Source organism: Anolis sagrei, chromosome 3, assembly GCF_037176765.1.
Source record: "Anolis sagrei isolate rAnoSag1 chromosome 3, rAnoSag1.mat, whole genome shotgun sequence".
In the NCBI taxonomy this organism is placed as follows: domain Eukaryota; kingdom Metazoa; phylum Chordata; class Lepidosauria; order Squamata; family Dactyloidae; genus Anolis; species Anolis sagrei.
In genome coordinates this window covers 236,835,803-236,854,107 of record NC_090023.1, presented here as the reverse complement: position 1 = coordinate 236,854,107, position 18,305 = coordinate 236,835,803, and the positions used below count along the sequence as shown (strand labels likewise).

Here is an 18,305-nt window from a genome sequence, read left to right as displayed (position 1 = left end):
TAAAATAGCCATTATATTAGATCATTCAAATTTAATTACAAACAACCTGGGCTGGATTTACACTGTCATATAATGTTGTTTGAGTTGCATTATATGGTAGTGTAGAACCATATAATGCAGTTTGAACTGCACTGAACTGCATTATATGGATCTACACTGACCATATAATGCAATTCAAACAACATTATATGGCAGTGTAGATCCAGCCCCAGTTTTGCTTACAGAGAGAATAAGTATTATACACACACCAAAACATGCAACTCTGTAATATTTTACAACACAACTTTCTGTGAACACAATTCTGTTGAGGAAGGTTAAAGTAAGAAAGCTTGAAAATGTCTATCAAAGGTGCTGGTGTTTGACTGCTGTCCAAATGATAAAAGCATCCAGATAAGTGGCAGGTGTAGGGTTATGAAATCCTGACATCGTTTACTGCTTGCACCATATAATCCTCATAAACCCTTTTAGACATGGACCTGCTGCTTCCTGCTGAGTTCAGTGCCAGCAAGCTGTGGGAGGGAGGAACATTTGCAATAAGCTCCATAGCCATCGCCTACGCTTCGTTGAGAAACTGACATTTTAGCACCATCTCCAGGCCTTTTTAAGCAGACACAATTCTTACCATAGGCCACTGAGTCCATTTTAGTAGCAAACAATTGGGAAGTGCAGTCCTAGTTTTACCATGGTCATCTACAATACAGTAGAAAACTTTATTATGGTCACTGACCAGCACAAATGTGAGGGCGATCTGGCTGTGACATTTGTCACCCCATTGATTGCCAGGGTTGATTTGCCATGGTCAACTTGTGGGGTGGACACACCCCCCACAGGATCATGGGCAGAGCTCCACTTGATGTGGAGTAATAAGACAGCTTGAGAACTGATAAACACATAGATCAAACTCACAATTGAGATTCCATCTAGTCTTCCACAAGTATCAGCTCAATATTTGTTTTTGTTTTTTGTAGTTGTACTAAAAGCATTACTGATACAAGTTCGGCAAAATGGCAGACATGCTACTTGGACCTTACCAATGGACAAGTTAGCAATAATAAAGATACCTTTGTTTAGTAAACCTGATATACCTTAGGGTTCCAATGCATTTCTATGTTTTTTTAATGGTCAATACAATGTTTCCTTCTGTTAAAATCTATAATAATGAGGCTATAGGAAGATTATTGATTCCAGGGGTGGAAAACCTGTGGTTCCCCATCTGTTCCAGAAAATATGATCATTCCAGTAATTATGAATGTGTAGCCCAGCTCGAACAGAAGAGCTATGCATCCCTTACTCTTGACCTGCTATCTTTAAAACTGAGATTCTTTTGAAAATATTAAGTTTCCTCAGGTAGAATTAGCCACATACGGGCACATTAATGTCATGACCTTTTCAGGCTACTTTCAGTGGGACCAAAGCAGGTCTCAGAACTCATGGTGCATGAACCATGTGTATCCTGCTGACATTTTTGCAGTCATTGGAGCCCCTGCTGCTAAATGTCAACAACATGGTGGTGAAAAAAATCCTACATTCCCCCTCTGAAACAAGAGTAAACAGACACTGTGCTTTAGAGGAAAACAATGCCACTGGAAGCTTCTGAGAAGGGTGAATTCACTCTTCCTTCATACTTTGTTTCATTTCAGGAAATATTCTTCCCAATTAAAGTAAGTAAACTTTATTACGGTCGATGACCACATAATAATAGGGGGAACCAGTCCTGCACATCCATGACAAACCCAAGGGGTTATATTCTTCAAACTTCAACAAATTTTAAAATCTAAGCTAAAAACCAAATATAAGTAGTTATTAAAACCCAACTCAACCCATGAGATCATCCAAAGGCATTCTAAAGAAAGGTAGTGGGATGGCACTGGGGAAGGGGTAATATCCAACACTATAAATATCAGTCTATAGCTTATTTCCTATCTCTATTCCAGAGGTGAAGCTTAGACCAAAGCTTTTGAGCCCTCCACTTCCAGCTGCTCCATGCCAACCAATTCCAGATGTGTTCAGTTGTTCAACAACAGGTCCTGCAGAAGGATCTGGCAACTGAAATGCTACCAAACTTGTCCACATGTAGACTGTGATAGCGCGAGTGGCGCCACCTGTGTGTAGAACTTTAAAGTACAAAGGTTTAAACTGTATAACATGCCCATACTTGCTTTCTTTGTAAATGTATAGTTGGATTGATTGGTTATTTATAGTTGTCAATCAATGTTGTTTGCACCAGTTAAATTGCTGCCTCAGCTCAACTGTTTGGCTCCACCTCTTCCTAGAAGAGGAGGGCAGTGTTTCCTTTTCCATTCTACCATCAAACTTTCTATCAGATAGACGTGAGAAAGAGACTTGGCTCTAAAGCCCTTTATTAAGTTACCTCTCATCACCAATTCTAAGGTTTTTACCCTTGGGACTCATATTTCATGTCCAGATCGCCCTGGACAACGTTGAGGAGACCCAAGCGCCTTCAAACCAGTCCTTTGGCATCAAAAGGAAGACTCTGTGCCTTCAACATAGGCCATTGGACTGGGGGTTGTGTTGTTCCGACCTCCACAGCCATTGAGAAAAGAGGGAACAGGAAAAGCTTCTCAGCTGCGAAATCTCCTTGGACCCAAGACAACCAGAGACTGTAATGTATATTTGCTTTACCCCCTTTGAAACTTCCAGATTATTGCCTTAAAGGGATAACTCTTTGTGAACGATAAAACCTATTTTGAGTTATCTACAGTGTTTTGGTCCTTGGGAGATAGTAACAGTTCTCTAAAGAAAGGCAAGAAGCAATCCCCTGGGGGAAAGATGTCACGTCTATGTCTCTTTCACTAAGAGTTATAGCCCCCAGGCATGACGACATATAGACAAAAACATGGCGAAATTTCTCTGGATTCAGCCCATAACTTGTACAAAGAAAATAATTAATATTCTAACATGTTGCTTTGCTTTAAAACAAATTATCCACCTTGCCCTGGAAACAATTACACCTGTAATTCACTATTTTTTCAAAACAACAATGGCAGGTGTTTGTTGCTTGTTAATGGCTCTTTGTCCTTACTCAGTCTACATAACAGGAGTTGAAGAGGAGGAATAGTTGTGTGGGGGCTTCCTCATGCTCCAACCCATAACATGGATAAGCTAGAGAAAACCACTAATGAGGAGTGAGAAGATATGTTGACAATCTAACATGCATGATATACTCAGATTAGTGGAACTAAAAAGAATACTTTTTAAAAAGATAGCTAGCCAGCCTTTTCTTTCTTCAGAGAGAAACATTCTGGCTCTATGGGAAGAAGAGGGGGATTGCTGGTGCCAAGGTAAGTGAGTATATGGGTTAACTTGTCTTTTTCAGTGGATCAATAGTAACTTTAATAGTGTTAGTAACGGTATCTCATCATGTTACTTTTCTGTCTTGATGTGTTGGGTGATTTATGTAATAAAAAGATGCCTCATAGAATTATAAAGTTGGAAGAGACCACAAGGGCCATCCAGTCTAACCACCCAGTTCATTATAAAAAGCAACATTCCAAACTCTATTTATCATCAGTTTCCTAAACCATGTCCCACTCAATGTGCAGTTCTCCTGTCTAGCAGCAGACAGATCTCTAACCAAGCATTGTTCTTGCATTTGCACTCTCTGTGAGACAAAGCATTCAGAAAGAGGCACATGTGCCTAGACTATGCAAATCTTCACAACAATGCTCTGAGGTAATAGAATAGCTTGCCAATTACGACTTAGTGAGCTAGCTTCTTGGCTGAGTCCATATCTGAATGCATGTCTCCCTACTCTAATTCCATCAAATCCCCCTTTACACTGCAAAATTATAACAACAACAAATTAAACTCACAATTTGATGTTGTTTAGTGATTATTAGAGATCTATGTTGCTGTAAAGCAATGTTTCTCAACCTGGGGGTCGGGACCCCGGGGGGTCATGAGGGGGTGTCAGAGGGGTCGCCAAAACAGTATTTTCTGTTTAGTCATGGAGGTTCAGAATGTTCTTTGATTGTAGGTGAAATATAAATCCTATCAACTACAACTCCCAAATGTCAAGATCTATTTTCCCCAAACTCCACCAGTATTCACATTTGGGCATATTGAGTATTTGTGCAAAGTTTGGTTCACATCCATCGTTTCAGTCCACAGTGCTCTCTGGATGTAGGTGAACTACAACTACAAAACTCAAGGTCAATGCCCAACAAAGCCTTCCAGTATTTTTTGTTGGTCATGGGAACTATAAATCCCAGCAACTACAACTCCCAAATGAAAAAATCAATCCCCCTCTTCCCAACTCCACCAGTATTCAAATTTGGGCATATAGGTATTTGTGCCAAATTTGGTCCAGTGAATGAAAATGCATCCTACATATCAGATATTTACATGACAATTCATAACAGTATAAAATTACAGTTATGAAGTAGCAACGAAAATAATTTTATGGTTGGGGTCACCACAACATGAGGAACTGTCTGAAGGGGTTGCAGCATTAGGAAGGTTGAGAACCACTGGCTTAATGTATAATATTTCATCTGTGCTATCAAGTCATTATTTGAGAAAGTGTTGTGGTTGTTGTTTTTCTGGGTTTACAGTTGTATTATGCTGTGCATACATATATCACATCCATCTCTCTCCGGTGTAGAAAATGGGGAAATTGACAGGCTGAAGTGGTTTTCTGTTAATTTTTTGTTTACTGGGGTATTTCTCTTTGCCTGGAAAGAGTTCAAAAGATGATTACACAAATCCTATGTGGGTTGGGCCCGGGAGATGAAATAGTTAATCTGTTGTGACCCTGACTCTTTTGATGTGCCTGATTCCTGATCACTAACAGAACATTTTTAAGGATCAGGTGTGCAAATTAAAGCTGCCTGTGAGGAGCTTTAACTTATGCAACAGGTACTTAAACAGATAACCCAAGGTCTCAATGACCTCAGCAAAATCTTTTAGGTAATCTTTACATAAGGATGAGCTGTTCTTGTACAATATCACCCGCGTAATAGGCACAGACAGCCTTTCCGCTGTCTCCAGTACACAATAGCTGGCTTTCCTCCTGCTCTTAATGTTTCTAACGTACACTTTGTGCCTGCGATAAAAGAAGAAAACCAACAAACATGCAATTTATGGATTCTGGTATTAGTTCTCTCCAGTGTTTACACATTCCATCTATAGAGAGGATCACAAAGACAAGGGTTTTGTGTCTTGAATATATATCTTTTATTAGTGCCTGCGTTCAAGCTCTTCCTTGTCTCTGCAACTCTACCCACTGCCTTTAAGAAAACAGGATAACAATGTTATTGCTCCATTGCTGAGGGAAGTGTGGAGGCAGAGAAGAGAATCCTCATTACAGTCACTTAGAAGTATAATTACTACAAAATGCGAAAGCAGCATGCCTGAGAAAATCAACAGCAGCAGGAAAAACATCTGCATAAATAATTGTTACAAGGCAATTCTGATGCCTCAGAGGTTAATAAAACATTCAGCAAGCTGGAGCAGGATGGTACGAGATCAGGAAGAGAAATGCATGCATCTGTTTATCTGCCCTTTTGCAGATCTGTTGACGAAGTGAAACAATTTTCCACATGTCAAATTTAGGGTGGAGCTGAAGGACAGATTATATGAAAAAGCAGGAAAGTATAAGAACACAAATCTTAAAAAAAACAAAGGTACCTAGTTCCTTTGTTTGTTTGTTTGTTTGTTTGTTTAAGTTTTCTGACCTTATACTTCTCTGCTTTCTCATATAATCTGTCCTTCAACCCCACCCTAAATTTGACAAAGCTGGACCATAAGGAGGGCTGACCAAAGGAAGATAGACACTGTTGAATTGTGGTGCTGGAGGAAAATTCAGAGTGCCTTGGACCGCAACAAGATCCAACCAGTCCATACTCCAGGAAATAAAGCCCGACTGCTCACTGGAGGGAAAGATATTAGAGGGAAAGTTGAAGTACTTTGGCCAGATGATGATGAGACAGGAAAGCTTGGAGAAGATAATGATGCTGGGGAAAATGGAAGGAAAACGGAAGAGGGGCCGACCAAGAGCAGGATGGATGGATGTTATTTTTTAAGTGATTGGCTTGACCTTGAAGGAGCTCGGGGTAGGCATGGCCGACAAGGAGCTCTGGTGTCGGCTAGTCAATGAGGTCACGAAGAGTCGGAAGAGATTGAACGAATAAACAACAACAAATCTAGTTCCTTTTGCTTTGGCCACGTAGCCTTCTTCAGCCCCCAAATTCTGACAAATGCTGAAGACCATCCTCTTGGGCCTCTTTGACACTGCCATATAAAATCCAGATTATCTGTTTTGAACTGGATAATATAGACTCCTACAATCCAGTTTAAAGCAGATCATGTGGATTATGTGCTTTAATAATCTGGATTATATGGCAGTGTAGAAGAGGTCCCTGGTGCGCAGTGGGTTAAAATGCTGAGCTGCAGAACTTGCTGACTGAAAGGTCGCAGGTTCGAATCTGGGGAGAGGTGTGAACTCCCGCTGTTAGCCCCTGTTTCTGCCAACCTAGCAGTTAGAAAACATGCAAATGCGAGTAGATCAATAGGTACCGCTCCAGCCGGATGCTAATGGCACTCCATGCAGTTATGCTGGCCACATGACCTTGGAGGTGTCTATTATTATTATTATTATTATTATTATTATTATTATTATTATCTTTATTTGTACCCCGCTAACATCTCCCAAAGGACTCGGTGTGGCTTACAAAGGCCAAGGCCCTCAATAAAACAACAGCATAACAAATACAACAATAAAACTCATAAAGCAAACCAATAAACATTAAAGCAATAACAGTAAAACATCAAAACAATACATCATGACACATTTAAAACTAGGGCCGGGCCAAATGTAATAAATAAATTAAAAGCGCTGGACATGACAGGTGAAATGTAAGTGTTTTAGGGTAGGTGCGATGTGCAGGCGATCTTAAATCTCTGGTAAAGTGCATTTGGGACATGATGCTGGGAGTTTCCTATTCTGGAAAGGCACCCTGGAACAGACAATGCTAGCTTTTGTGCTTAGAAATGGAGATGAGCACCAGCCCCCAGAGTTGGACACGACTGGACTTAATGTCAGGGGAAAACCTTTACCTTTACGTAGAAGGGGCCTTGCTTTGGTCTTTTTTATTCTAATTCCTGTCTTTGCAATTGTGTCTTTAAATATTAAGTTATTTACATATTGCTCTTCCTGACACAATTTCCTGGCGTTTGCTTTTTTATTATTTCATTTTATGTTTTCTATTTTCTGTTTTAATCTTTGTTTGCTGCTTTGGGGTCTTTTTGTCCAAAAGGTAGCAGAAAATGACATTTACTTTGTCTTACTTATATATATATTGACATTATGAATAAATTTGGTTTGCTTTCTAAACTTTAGAAACTATTCTCCCGCTAGTCACAGAGAATTACACAGCAATATTAGTTATCATAATCACATCCACAATTCAATGGAGTTAAATGTGTATCTGAATGGTAACATTAATTCTTATACAGGATTCCCAAAGGCAATTGATAACATCAAACTATCTCTCTTTCCATACACACACATACATGAACTGCACAAAAGGAGTGAGAATTATGTGTGTCTTCAAACAATGGACAGCAACTTCCAGAATTTCCCATCCTTTATTTTATTTATTTATTTGCCTTGAGTTGCCTGTGAAACCGCCTTGAATCGCTTGCGGGCTGAGAAAGGCAGTATACAAATATAATAAATAAATAATACCACACTTTTATCCCGCCCTTTTCAGCCCGAAGGCGACTCAGGGTGGCGTAAAGACTGGCAACAATTAGATGCCAACCACACATAAATGCATCATTTAAAACAGGTTAAATCACATAATAAAATTCATATAAAAACAATTTAAAATTATTTAAATCAATGGCTTCTGGGTTCAAATCCATGTCTATTTGCTTCATTAAGCCGTTCCATATTCATTCACAATACTGAGTTTATCTGGTTACAATGAGGTTCCAAAAGCTTGCTCAAAGATCCAGGTTTTTATTCTTTTCCTAAAGGTCAGAGGGAGGGGGCCAATCTAATATCCCCAGGAAGGGAGTTCCACAGCCAAGGGGCCATCACTGAGAAGGCCCTGTTCCCCATCCCCACCAAGCGTGCCTGTGAGGCAGGAGGGATCAAGAGCAGGGCCTCCTCAGATGATTTTAAATTCCTGGAATGTTCGTAAGGAGAAACACATTCGGGTAGGTAAGTTGGGCCAGAACCGTTAGGCCTTTATAGGCTAAAGACAGCACTTTGAATTGTGCCTGGTAGCAAATTGGGAGCCAGTGGAGCTGGCGCAACAGCAGAGTTGTATGCTCCCTGAGCGCTGCTCCTGTTAGTAGCCTGGACCATTTGAAGCTTCCGAACAGTTTTCAAAGGGAACCCTATGTTGCAGTAGTCTATACAGGATGTAACCAGAGCATGGACTACCGTGGCCAAGTCAGACTTCCCAAGATACGGGCGGAGCTGGCGCACAAGCTTTAACTGTGCAAATGCTCCCCTGGTCACCGCCGAAACCTGGGGTTCCAGGCTCAATGATGAGTCCAGGATCACACCCATGCTGCGAACCTGCATCTTCAGGGAGAGTGTAACCCCATCCAACACAGGCTGTAACCCTATGCCCTATGCCTTTTTGGCCTTACGACTGACCAGGAGTACCTCTGTCTTGTCTGGATTCAATTTCAATTTGTTCGCCCTAATCCAGACTGTCACAGCAGCCAAGCACCGGTTTAGGACCTGAACAGCTTCCTTAGTAGCAGGTGGGGAGTGACAGAGTTGGATGTCACTTGCATACAGCTGACACCACACCCTGAAACTCTGGATGATCTCCCCCAGAGGCTTCATGTAGATATTAAATAAGATGGGGGACAATATTGAGCCCTGCGGACAATGGTTGTGGGGTTGAGCAGGTGTCTCCCAACAACACCTTCTGGGAGCGACCCTCTAGGAAGGACCGGAGGCAAAACAGTGCCTCCAAGGCCCATTCCCACGAGGTGTCCCAGAAGGATACCATGATCAATGGTATCAAAGGCTGCTGAGAGGTCCAGCAGAACCAACAGGGACACACTCCCCCTGTCTAGCCCCTGGCGTAGATCATCAACTAAGGTGACAAAGGCTGTCTTGGTTCCATGTCCCAGCGTAAAACCAGACTGTGCTGGGTCCAGATAATCCGTGTCTTCCAAGAATACCTGGAGTTGTAAGGCCACCACATGTTCCAGGACTTTGCCCAAAAAGGGGAGATTGGAAACGGCTGACAGTTGACAAATTGAGTGAGGTCCAGTGATGGTTTTTTCAACAGTGGTTTTATCATAGCTTGTTTTAAGGTCGCTGGAATGTTACCTTCTCGAAGGGAGGTATTAACTGTCATCTTCACTCACTCAGCCAATCCCCCTCTGGCTTCCTTTACAAGCCAGGATGGGCAGGGGTCTAGGATGCATGTGGTCGCTCTCATCCCTCCAAGTATCTTGTCCACATCCTCGATTTTACTGTGCTGGCTTTGACTGCTTGGAGATGTAGTTCCAGAACATCTAGAGGGCAGCCTAATTCCAACCCTTGCCTACTGTATATCTGTAGTCAGGCCCATATTTACATATTTCCTATGTAAATATTGGCCTGACTACAGATATACAGAGTATTTCTGTGTAAATTTACTTGGCCGTAAACCCTAAGTACTTCCAAGCAAGTGTTGTTAGGGCTGAAGATGATCAGCACGATTTATTTAGTGAGTAAATCTCACTCGGTTCAAGAGAGTTCATGTCCTCTTAACTGTGCTTAGGACTTCAGCTATCACACTTGAATACTCTGTAGTAAACATGAATAGTGTCTAAGGGAGAGACAGATTATATTTGCCTGATAACATGCTTGAGGTATTAGTAGTTAGCCCTCCATATCTGTGAAGGATTGTTTTCACACATACCCATGGATACCAAAATCTGTGGATGCTCACATCCTACATACAAAATGTACATAAAATGGCTCAACTAGGCATGATCCAGAATACATATCAGTGCAATACACTCCTGCCAATCACTCTGACAGTTGAGGGCACTGTGACAGAGAAGTTGCAAAGACCACACCATTGTGCTTCTGACTCTCTCTCACTGGCACAACGCCTTCAGTCTCCAGTGTTGAAGAGCAAGTGGAGGGAACCCATGTGGACAGAGGGCTGGCTGTACTTTATATTTGTATACATGCAGTCTTTTATTGCAAGAAGTCAGAAATGACAAAACATGAGAGTTTGCCTTTTTGTTAGTTGACAGAATTGCAGCAAGAAAAACTGCCTGTCTCATTCATGTCTCAAGTAAAATGCACAACCTTCATGAAGTACCAGAATTTGTTATGTTTTCAGCTCTAGAATTTGTTGACTTTAGTCATATTGTGAAAGGGGTGTGGGTGGGAGGGGAATTCGTCTTTTGGACATATTTTAATGCTCCCACTGAAACAGGACAGGATGTCATTGTATGAGGTTGAATATCTTGATCATCCTTCTTAACTATAATGCTATTGTGATACTCCCACTAGTGGTTCCCAACCTGTGGGTCCCCAGATATTTTGTTCTTCAACTCCCAGAAATCCTAACAGCTGGTCAACTGACTGGGATTTCTGGTAGTTGAAGGCAAAGCACATGGGGACCCACAGGTTAAGAATCACTGTGTGATTAGATCTTATGAAATCAAGGTTAAGAACCCTTATTCCAAGAACTTTAAAAAATCAAATCACTAGCATCCCAATACAATTGGCTTTACACATTTTGAAGTGCCACTTTGCAAATTTGATTATTTGTGGACTTGATTAATATGTTTTCTCTGGGGATCTCGAAGTCTCCGGTTTAACTATACTGGAAGATTCATATTGGGAGGATCTAGTGATTCCTAGAGAAAACACTTCTGTAGACATTTGAAGCCACCTCCCCTTCTGTGATTTTCTGGTCAACTTCTGGTGTTGACCATAGAGTTGCACTGGAAGGTCCAGAAATTCCAAAAAAAGTTCTCTCAATTTAAAAAAACCAGCATTTTAAAATTCATGCTTTTCCTACTTCCATGGGGGTCCTGCATCCTTAACCCCTGCAGAAATTGGGGGCCTATTGTATTTGATGTTACTATTCCCTGCACACAATGTGGGGTATGATAGCTTGCTTCTCTATAAAACTTCCTAGTACTGTAAAATTGTATTAAGACATCATATCTCTGATGTGCATTCTACATGAAATGAATGTGATGAATTTTAGCTTCCTCACAAATATTAACAGATCATTACTGAATGGGATATGGTGATCACATACATAAAATTATTCACAACAATGTTTCATATTCAATTATACTTGGATATGAATACATATAGTAGTATCTTTCTCTCTTCCTTGAAATTCCCCACTGGCACCCACATTTCAGCAAGTGCTTTAGCTTATCCGATTGTAAACAAAGTTAAAACAGGTATAACAGCATTTCTGGGTGGTTCTTCGTGCAATAATGAAGATGCTCAACATGAATGAAATGGAATGGAGAGTCAGGGAAGACCACAACTTTGACTGAGCATGAATCTATACCCAGATATCAATCAACCTGATATGGCCAACGCAAACCTGAGTGGAGCAGGAATGACAGATGTAGGTTTCCACAAAGGCAAAAGCCACTGTGGTTCTCCTGGCACATGAAATGAGACAGGATCAACTCCAGACTTAACCCTCCCTGCAGAAAATATGAAGATAATTTGTAAAAACTGACCATCAGCATCCTGACCATCAACAGGATGGTCAGGGTGCTAGCTGGAGTGAATTCTCCATCTGATTTTACTTGCCTGACTAACTTTCCTAACTTATTCTGGAACCTACAAAAGATGGAAGTACCCAAGGAAAATAGTGCAAACTTCTACATTGCCCACTGTGAGGGACTACAGCAGGATTCCCTGGTAAATTGTGGACTATTCATGGCATCATTTGCCTAGATCTCCCCTTATCTACAACTCATTTTCAATGGTATCTTACAGGGTAGCCTATGAGTTAAAGTGTTGCTTCTGCAACATTATCAAATACTATTTATGAACAGCAGAATTCCTATGCACACTGCACATATCTTATTTGTAGTGCAAAAAAAAAAACCAACTTAAAGAAATACAATAATGAAAATGAAGAACAATTTTAACAAATAAAAATTATTAGTATTTCAATGAGAAGTGTAGACCTACTTTTGGCTGATGAGATAGGATTGTTTTTGTTGTTGTAGTTGTTGTTGTTGTTGTTGTGTGCTTTAAAGTCATTTCAGACTTAGGTTGACCGTGAACAAGGGCCGGGTAAAAGACCTTGGAGGGCCGCATCCAGCTCCTGGGCCTTAGTTTGAGGACCCCTGCCCTAGATGGTTGAGGGCCAGGCTTTTTGGTTGACTGCATCCCCTTGTATGAACCTGCCTGGGCCCTAAGATCTTCAGAAGAGGCCAGTCTCTTGGTCCCACCTCCATCTCATGCTTGGTAGGTGGGAACGAGCGACTCTGGAACTTCTTGCCCAGGGAAGCCAGAATGGCCCCCTCCCTACTGTACTTTTCCAGATAGGTTTTTAAAAATGAAGGTGTTTAAGATCTAGTCAGGGGGTGCTGTGGTTGTTAACTTTGAATATGTTTTTGATGGATTTTAATTATTTTTTTTAGTGCTGATTATGTTTAATTCTGTTTTAATGTTTGTATATTTGTATATTTTAAATTGAATAATAATGCTTTTACATCAAGCCACTTTGAGGCCCCTTTGGGGAGATAAAGCAGGGCATAAATAATAACAACAACAACAACAACAACAACAACTATTATTATTATTATTATTATTATTATTATTATTATTATTATCCAAATTTATACTGACAGTTTTGAAGCACAATACTCCTGACCTCACGATTGTGTTAAAAAACCAACTATGGATAGTCAATGTTGCAATCTCAGGCGACAGCAGGATTGAAGAGAAACAACTGGAAAAGCTCACACGAGGATTTAAAGATCGAACTGTAAAGACTCTGGGACAAGCCAGTAAAGGTGGTCCCAGTGGTGATTGGCAGATGAGTGCAGTCCCTAAAGAACCTGGCCTGCACTTGAACACAATCAGCGCTGACAAAATTACCATCTGCCAGCTGCAGAAGGCCACCCTACTGGGATCTACACACATTATTTGCTGATACATCGCATTACATTAATTGAGGAATCAGTAGGTTAAATGTTTTTGAATATTTACATAAAACTGTAATTTAAGATAAGACTGTCCAACTCTGATTAAACCATTATTCTAACCTCCTTAAGTGTAAATATGCTTATGTATCCTTCCATTAATAATAAAGACAGTAAAATAATAAGTGTAATAAAATAATAATAATAACAAAGTAAAATAATGTAAATGTGATGATGATGATGATGATGATGATAATAATAATAATAATAATAATAATAATAATAATAATAAATAGAGTAAAATGATAAATAACTTCGACTTATGTATAAGCCTAGGGGGGCTTTTTCAGCCTAAAAAAGGACTGAAAAACTTGGCATATACTCGAGTATATACGGTACTTTGAATTGGATCTGGAGGAGAATATTAAATCTTTTAAAGACAACATTTTGGTAGGAAAAATCTGAACAGACAGATGCACCCAAGGCATTTTCAAAGGTAATCATCACCAATTGGACATTTGCATGCACAAACATAAATAGGCTATCTTGTGTAAACAATCATGGAACACCTACAGATTTTATAAAATGTTTAGACTTATTTTTTCTTTAAAAAAAGAAAAGCATTATTTATTAAATTATATTTCAATTAAGATAAGGCAAACAATACCTGCTTCCCAAACGATTTTCTGGTTTCTTCGCCAAGAACAAATTACAGATACTTTTTGTTGGTTCGTCAAAATCTTTGTGCTCAAACTTAGGGTCATCTTCTAATGTTCTTTTTTTTACTTCATCCTTATTGACCTTCTCTTTGAAATCCTTGAACGGAGTTCGGCCAGCAATCATCTCATAAATACTGCATCCCATAGCAAACCAATCAACAGAGTAGGTGTAAGCTTCTTCGTTTAGGATTTCAGGAGCCATGTATCCATTTGTTCCAGCCTGTGACAATCAAACATAGCTTTAATGAACAGTCATTCTCAGAGCAAACACTGTTATTGTCATGTTTCTGCTTTCATAATTTTAAAGAACTTGTTTTAATTTTAATTATTGTTACATTTTAAAGTTTATATTGGAAAGTGTTTATAAAGTTAATATATTACTGATGTCATGGCCTATGGCTAGTACAATAAACAATTCACACTACATTCATTCATGAACAGTCATTCTAGTAGAGTAATGTTCTTGAGTGAGAGAGCAAATGATTCCTTGGATAAAACATAAATGATTGCATTTAGATATCACTCATAAAACAAAAATACCTTGATGTAGATGCTACATAATAATATTGGTGATTAATATGATTCTATACTGTTGCTAATCTAAATCAAATTTCTTTTAAAAACAAACTTTTTTCTTTTTGCAACTCTGTTTATTAATGTTAATGGTTAGAAAAACTTCAAAAAGTCTTATAATTACAGATACATGTCAACTGAATATGGGTTTACAGTATGTTCCGCAAACCACTACGAAGCTCAGTGGGTAGTTTTATAATTCATAGTGGGACTAATCAGCTTCCAAATCCAAATGCTAATCACTACCAGTGTTTCTCAACCTGTGGGTCCCCAGGTGTTGTGGCTTACAACTCCCATAAATCCTAGCCAGTTTACCAGTAGTTATAGTTATATATATAGGGGCTCCCTATATATATATATATATATATATATATATATATATATATATATATATAATATTTTATTATAAGAATACATATATAGGGAGCCCTTGGGTGGCGCAGTGGGTTAAAGGACTGAGCTGCTGAGCTTGTTGATCAAAAGGTCGCAGGTTCGATTCCGGGGAGCGGTGTGAGCTTCCGGGAATTGAAGGCCAAAACATCTGGGAACCCACAGGTTGAGAAGCACTGCAACTAGTCCTACATAGAGCAGGACCACTGAATCAATAGAATGTGCATGGTGACTTACAATTCAGTAATCCAATGAGTCTGCTCTGATTGGGACTAGCGGCTGACAGTATTAAAATCTCTCCCCCCCCCCCCCCAATGTTGCTTAATAAATTTTTAATTTATTTGCAGTCTATATTCTGATTATACAGATTTCAAGAAAATGTTTCCAAAAATGTCAAAGAAAGATTAGGCTAAATTAGCTGAAATTGAATAAAACTAGCGGCTGACCAGTTTTAGCACATCATCATACGTAAAGGCTACACAAATACAGCAATGGCCAAACATTAGTAAAGAGTAGCAAATGGACGCAATACTGAGGCAAACATAAAATAATGTAAACACAATCTAGGCATCTAATTTTATTGACTCTAATACTGAGAATGCATCTTTATACTCGTGGGTTTCTTTCAACTCCTTTTCATTTTCTAATAGCTGAATAAGATCAGCCTGTGCAGCATCTGCGTTGGCAATCTGGAATCATAATTTGAGATTCTTGCAAGACTTCAATCTGCTTTTTTATTTAATAGTCATCAGGATCTTCGGTTTTCATTTTTTCAATCTTCTCTTCCTGCTGTTTTGCTTCCTTTTCATTCATAACCCTTTCCTTTGCCAAACGCTTTACTACGCCCATTTTGATTTTGATCTGCCTGATGCAAGGGTCTGCTATGGCGCAGGGTCGTTGAATAAATCTCATAATATTATAACTATAAGCCACACTTTCCCCTTGTTCTATTAATAGATTTCTTAAGACAGTTGCTGTGTTACATGTAATCATTCATTTGTTTATATAGTAATTTCTGTGCCACTTTTGGCCTCAAACGATTCCTCCCTAAGGACATCCAACTGGCAAATTCAAAACATTTTCCAGATAACCTCATAGCATAGAACATTAAGAAGAGAAACTTTCTAAAAAGGATAAATTTAACATACCCATATTTTATCAATTTTAAGACGCCATTGATGGTAAGATGCACTCTAATTCCAAGCTTTTATTATAAGAATACACACACACACAGAGAGAGAGAGAGACTATCTAGAATTTCTAAAGAGAGATCTGGCTAGATGTGCTGCTTGGTGAGGAGGGGGAACAACAGGCTGTAGGAAGTAGTGGTTATTCTAGTTTCCAGCTGTGTGCCTGTCCTTGCCCCATCTTACATTCCTTGTCCAGCCAACCAGTGTGAGATTCTTGGTTGCTAGACCTTGCTGTATGCTGGCTTTGCATCCCACTCTCTTAGCTCCCACCACTCCTGTTCCTTTGATTCTAGTTGCACCCATGATTGGAAGATACACCCCATTTTTTGAGATGTTTATATGGCAACAAGAATGATTGACAACTGGGAAATAGAGGGAGAAAACGTGGAGGAGGTGACGGACTTTGTATTTCTAGGTGCAAAGATAACTGCAGACACAGACTGCAGCCAGGAAATCAGGAGACAATTACTTCTTTGGAGGAGAGCAATGTCCAATCTCGATAGTGAAGAGTAGAGACATCACACTGGCAACGAAGATCCGAATAGTTAAAGCAATGGATCACCTACGGATGTGAGAGCTGGACCATAGGGAAGGCTGAGCGAAGGAAGATAGATGTTTTTGAACTGTGGTGTTGGAGGAAAGTTCTGAGAGTGCCTTGGACCGCCAGAAGATCCAACCAGTCCATACTTCAGGAAATAAAGCCGGACTGCTCATTGGAGGGAAGGATATTAGAGGCAAAGATGAAGTACTTTGGCCATATCATGAGAAGACAGGAAAGCTTAGAGAAGACAATTATGCTGGGGAAAATGGAAGGAAAAAGGAAGAGGGACCGACCACGGGCAAAATGGATGGATTGGATCCTTGAAGTGACTGGATTGACCTTGAAGGAGCTGGGGGTGGTGACGGCTGACAGGGAGCTCTGATGTGGGCTGATCCATGAGGTCACAAAGAGTTGGAAACAACTAAACAAATGAACAACAAAAGATGGGAAAATATACGCAGTAAGCCAAACAATTGTACTAAGTAAAAAAATTCTAGTTATCAAGAAGGCTCTTCCCAATTTCATCCTCAAATTTACAGAGACACAACTTTGTATGTCACCTCTTTATACAAGCTCCTTTTTGTGCCAAGCCAAGAGTGTATCATAGCAACAAACCAGTGCTAGGATGATGTCCACCTATTTAGCTGGCTTGAAAACAGGATTAGACAAAATCTATTACCACAAGGATCAGAGCATGCCTTTGAATGACAAAGGGAAATGTTTGTTGCCTTCACACCCTACTTTTGGATTTCCCATTGTGTGAAATAAGAGGCAGGACTTTCATACGATTCAGCAGAAACATGCATAGTTGCAAGATCTTTTGTTTCCACATTACCTTTAATATTCTCTCGTATCTTAAAAATGGGAAATAGTTAAAAGAGAAGAAATCAGTGTGGTTCAGTTCCTACACTAGTACTGAGGAGGATTGATTAAATTGCTACTGACAAAGATACTGGGTGGCTTTGTGCCAGATGTAATCTTCCAGTCTGGTAGGCTGGTTGTGTGTCTTCTGGGCTGAATCCATTGGCAGTGCCCACTTTAATACATTCATTAATTCAATGATATTTATGTAAATGTTGGCTACCATTTAGTAAATGATTAAATGGTTATATTCTAGCTTGAACTGCTAACAGAATTTGGGTTCTTTGATACTGCGATTCATGTTGCCAATCTCAATTCTAACATGGGTAAGCATAAGGTAGTGGAGAAAGACAAGATAACATGACGCATGCTTAATACTAACAAAGACTCAGTTCTGTCTTTGTGAATTTATATGTTTATCTTAATAGAATGTGCTTCCTTGTAATTTTGGGGATCCTTTATTCAATACCATGCACACCACCGTTCACACCATTTAAAATGTTCCATAGGCCTTGTAAGTCACATTTTAGATGGCATATGAAGGAGCTTTTACCTCCTTAGGCTGCAATATTATCCAGTTACCTGATAATAAATACTTGTAAGCAAATATGTATCTAAATCTATAAAATATAGTCTGCTCACCAGGTTATAAGAATATAATTTAGTGAGAACTGAATTTATTTGGTCATACCAGAGTACAAACTGACTACAGACCTTTTCTCTCAAAATAGAAGAAGCTTATGAAAGCAGAGGTTGCACCATGGGGTCACATTCACAAGTTGAGGCAGTACATTTTAAACTGTGTAAGTCTCATTAGTGTTAATGGGATTTGGATAGTGTATTAAGATTGTAGTCACTGGTTTCCAAAGCAAAAGTACACTACCGAAAGCCTGTTATGTTATAGCA

At 39.6% G+C, this 18,305-nt stretch overlaps 1 protein-coding gene and 1 pseudogene across 1 annotated transcript in view; both read right to left on the bottom strand.

Moving 5' to 3' along the window:
• GRK7 (G protein-coupled receptor kinase 7) overlaps positions 1 to 18,305 on the bottom strand; it is a 46,859-nt gene that overhangs the window by 4,131 nt on the left and 24,423 nt on the right. The window contains exon 3 of the mRNA XM_060767797.2: positions 13,793 to 14,064. Within this exon, the coding sequence (XP_060623780.2) occupies positions 13,793 to 14,064 (272 nt within the window). The remainder of the gene's footprint in view (positions 1 to 13,792; positions 14,065 to 18,305) is intronic.
• Positions 15,371 to 15,719, bottom strand: LOC132770641 (tubulin-specific chaperone A pseudogene; annotated as a pseudogene).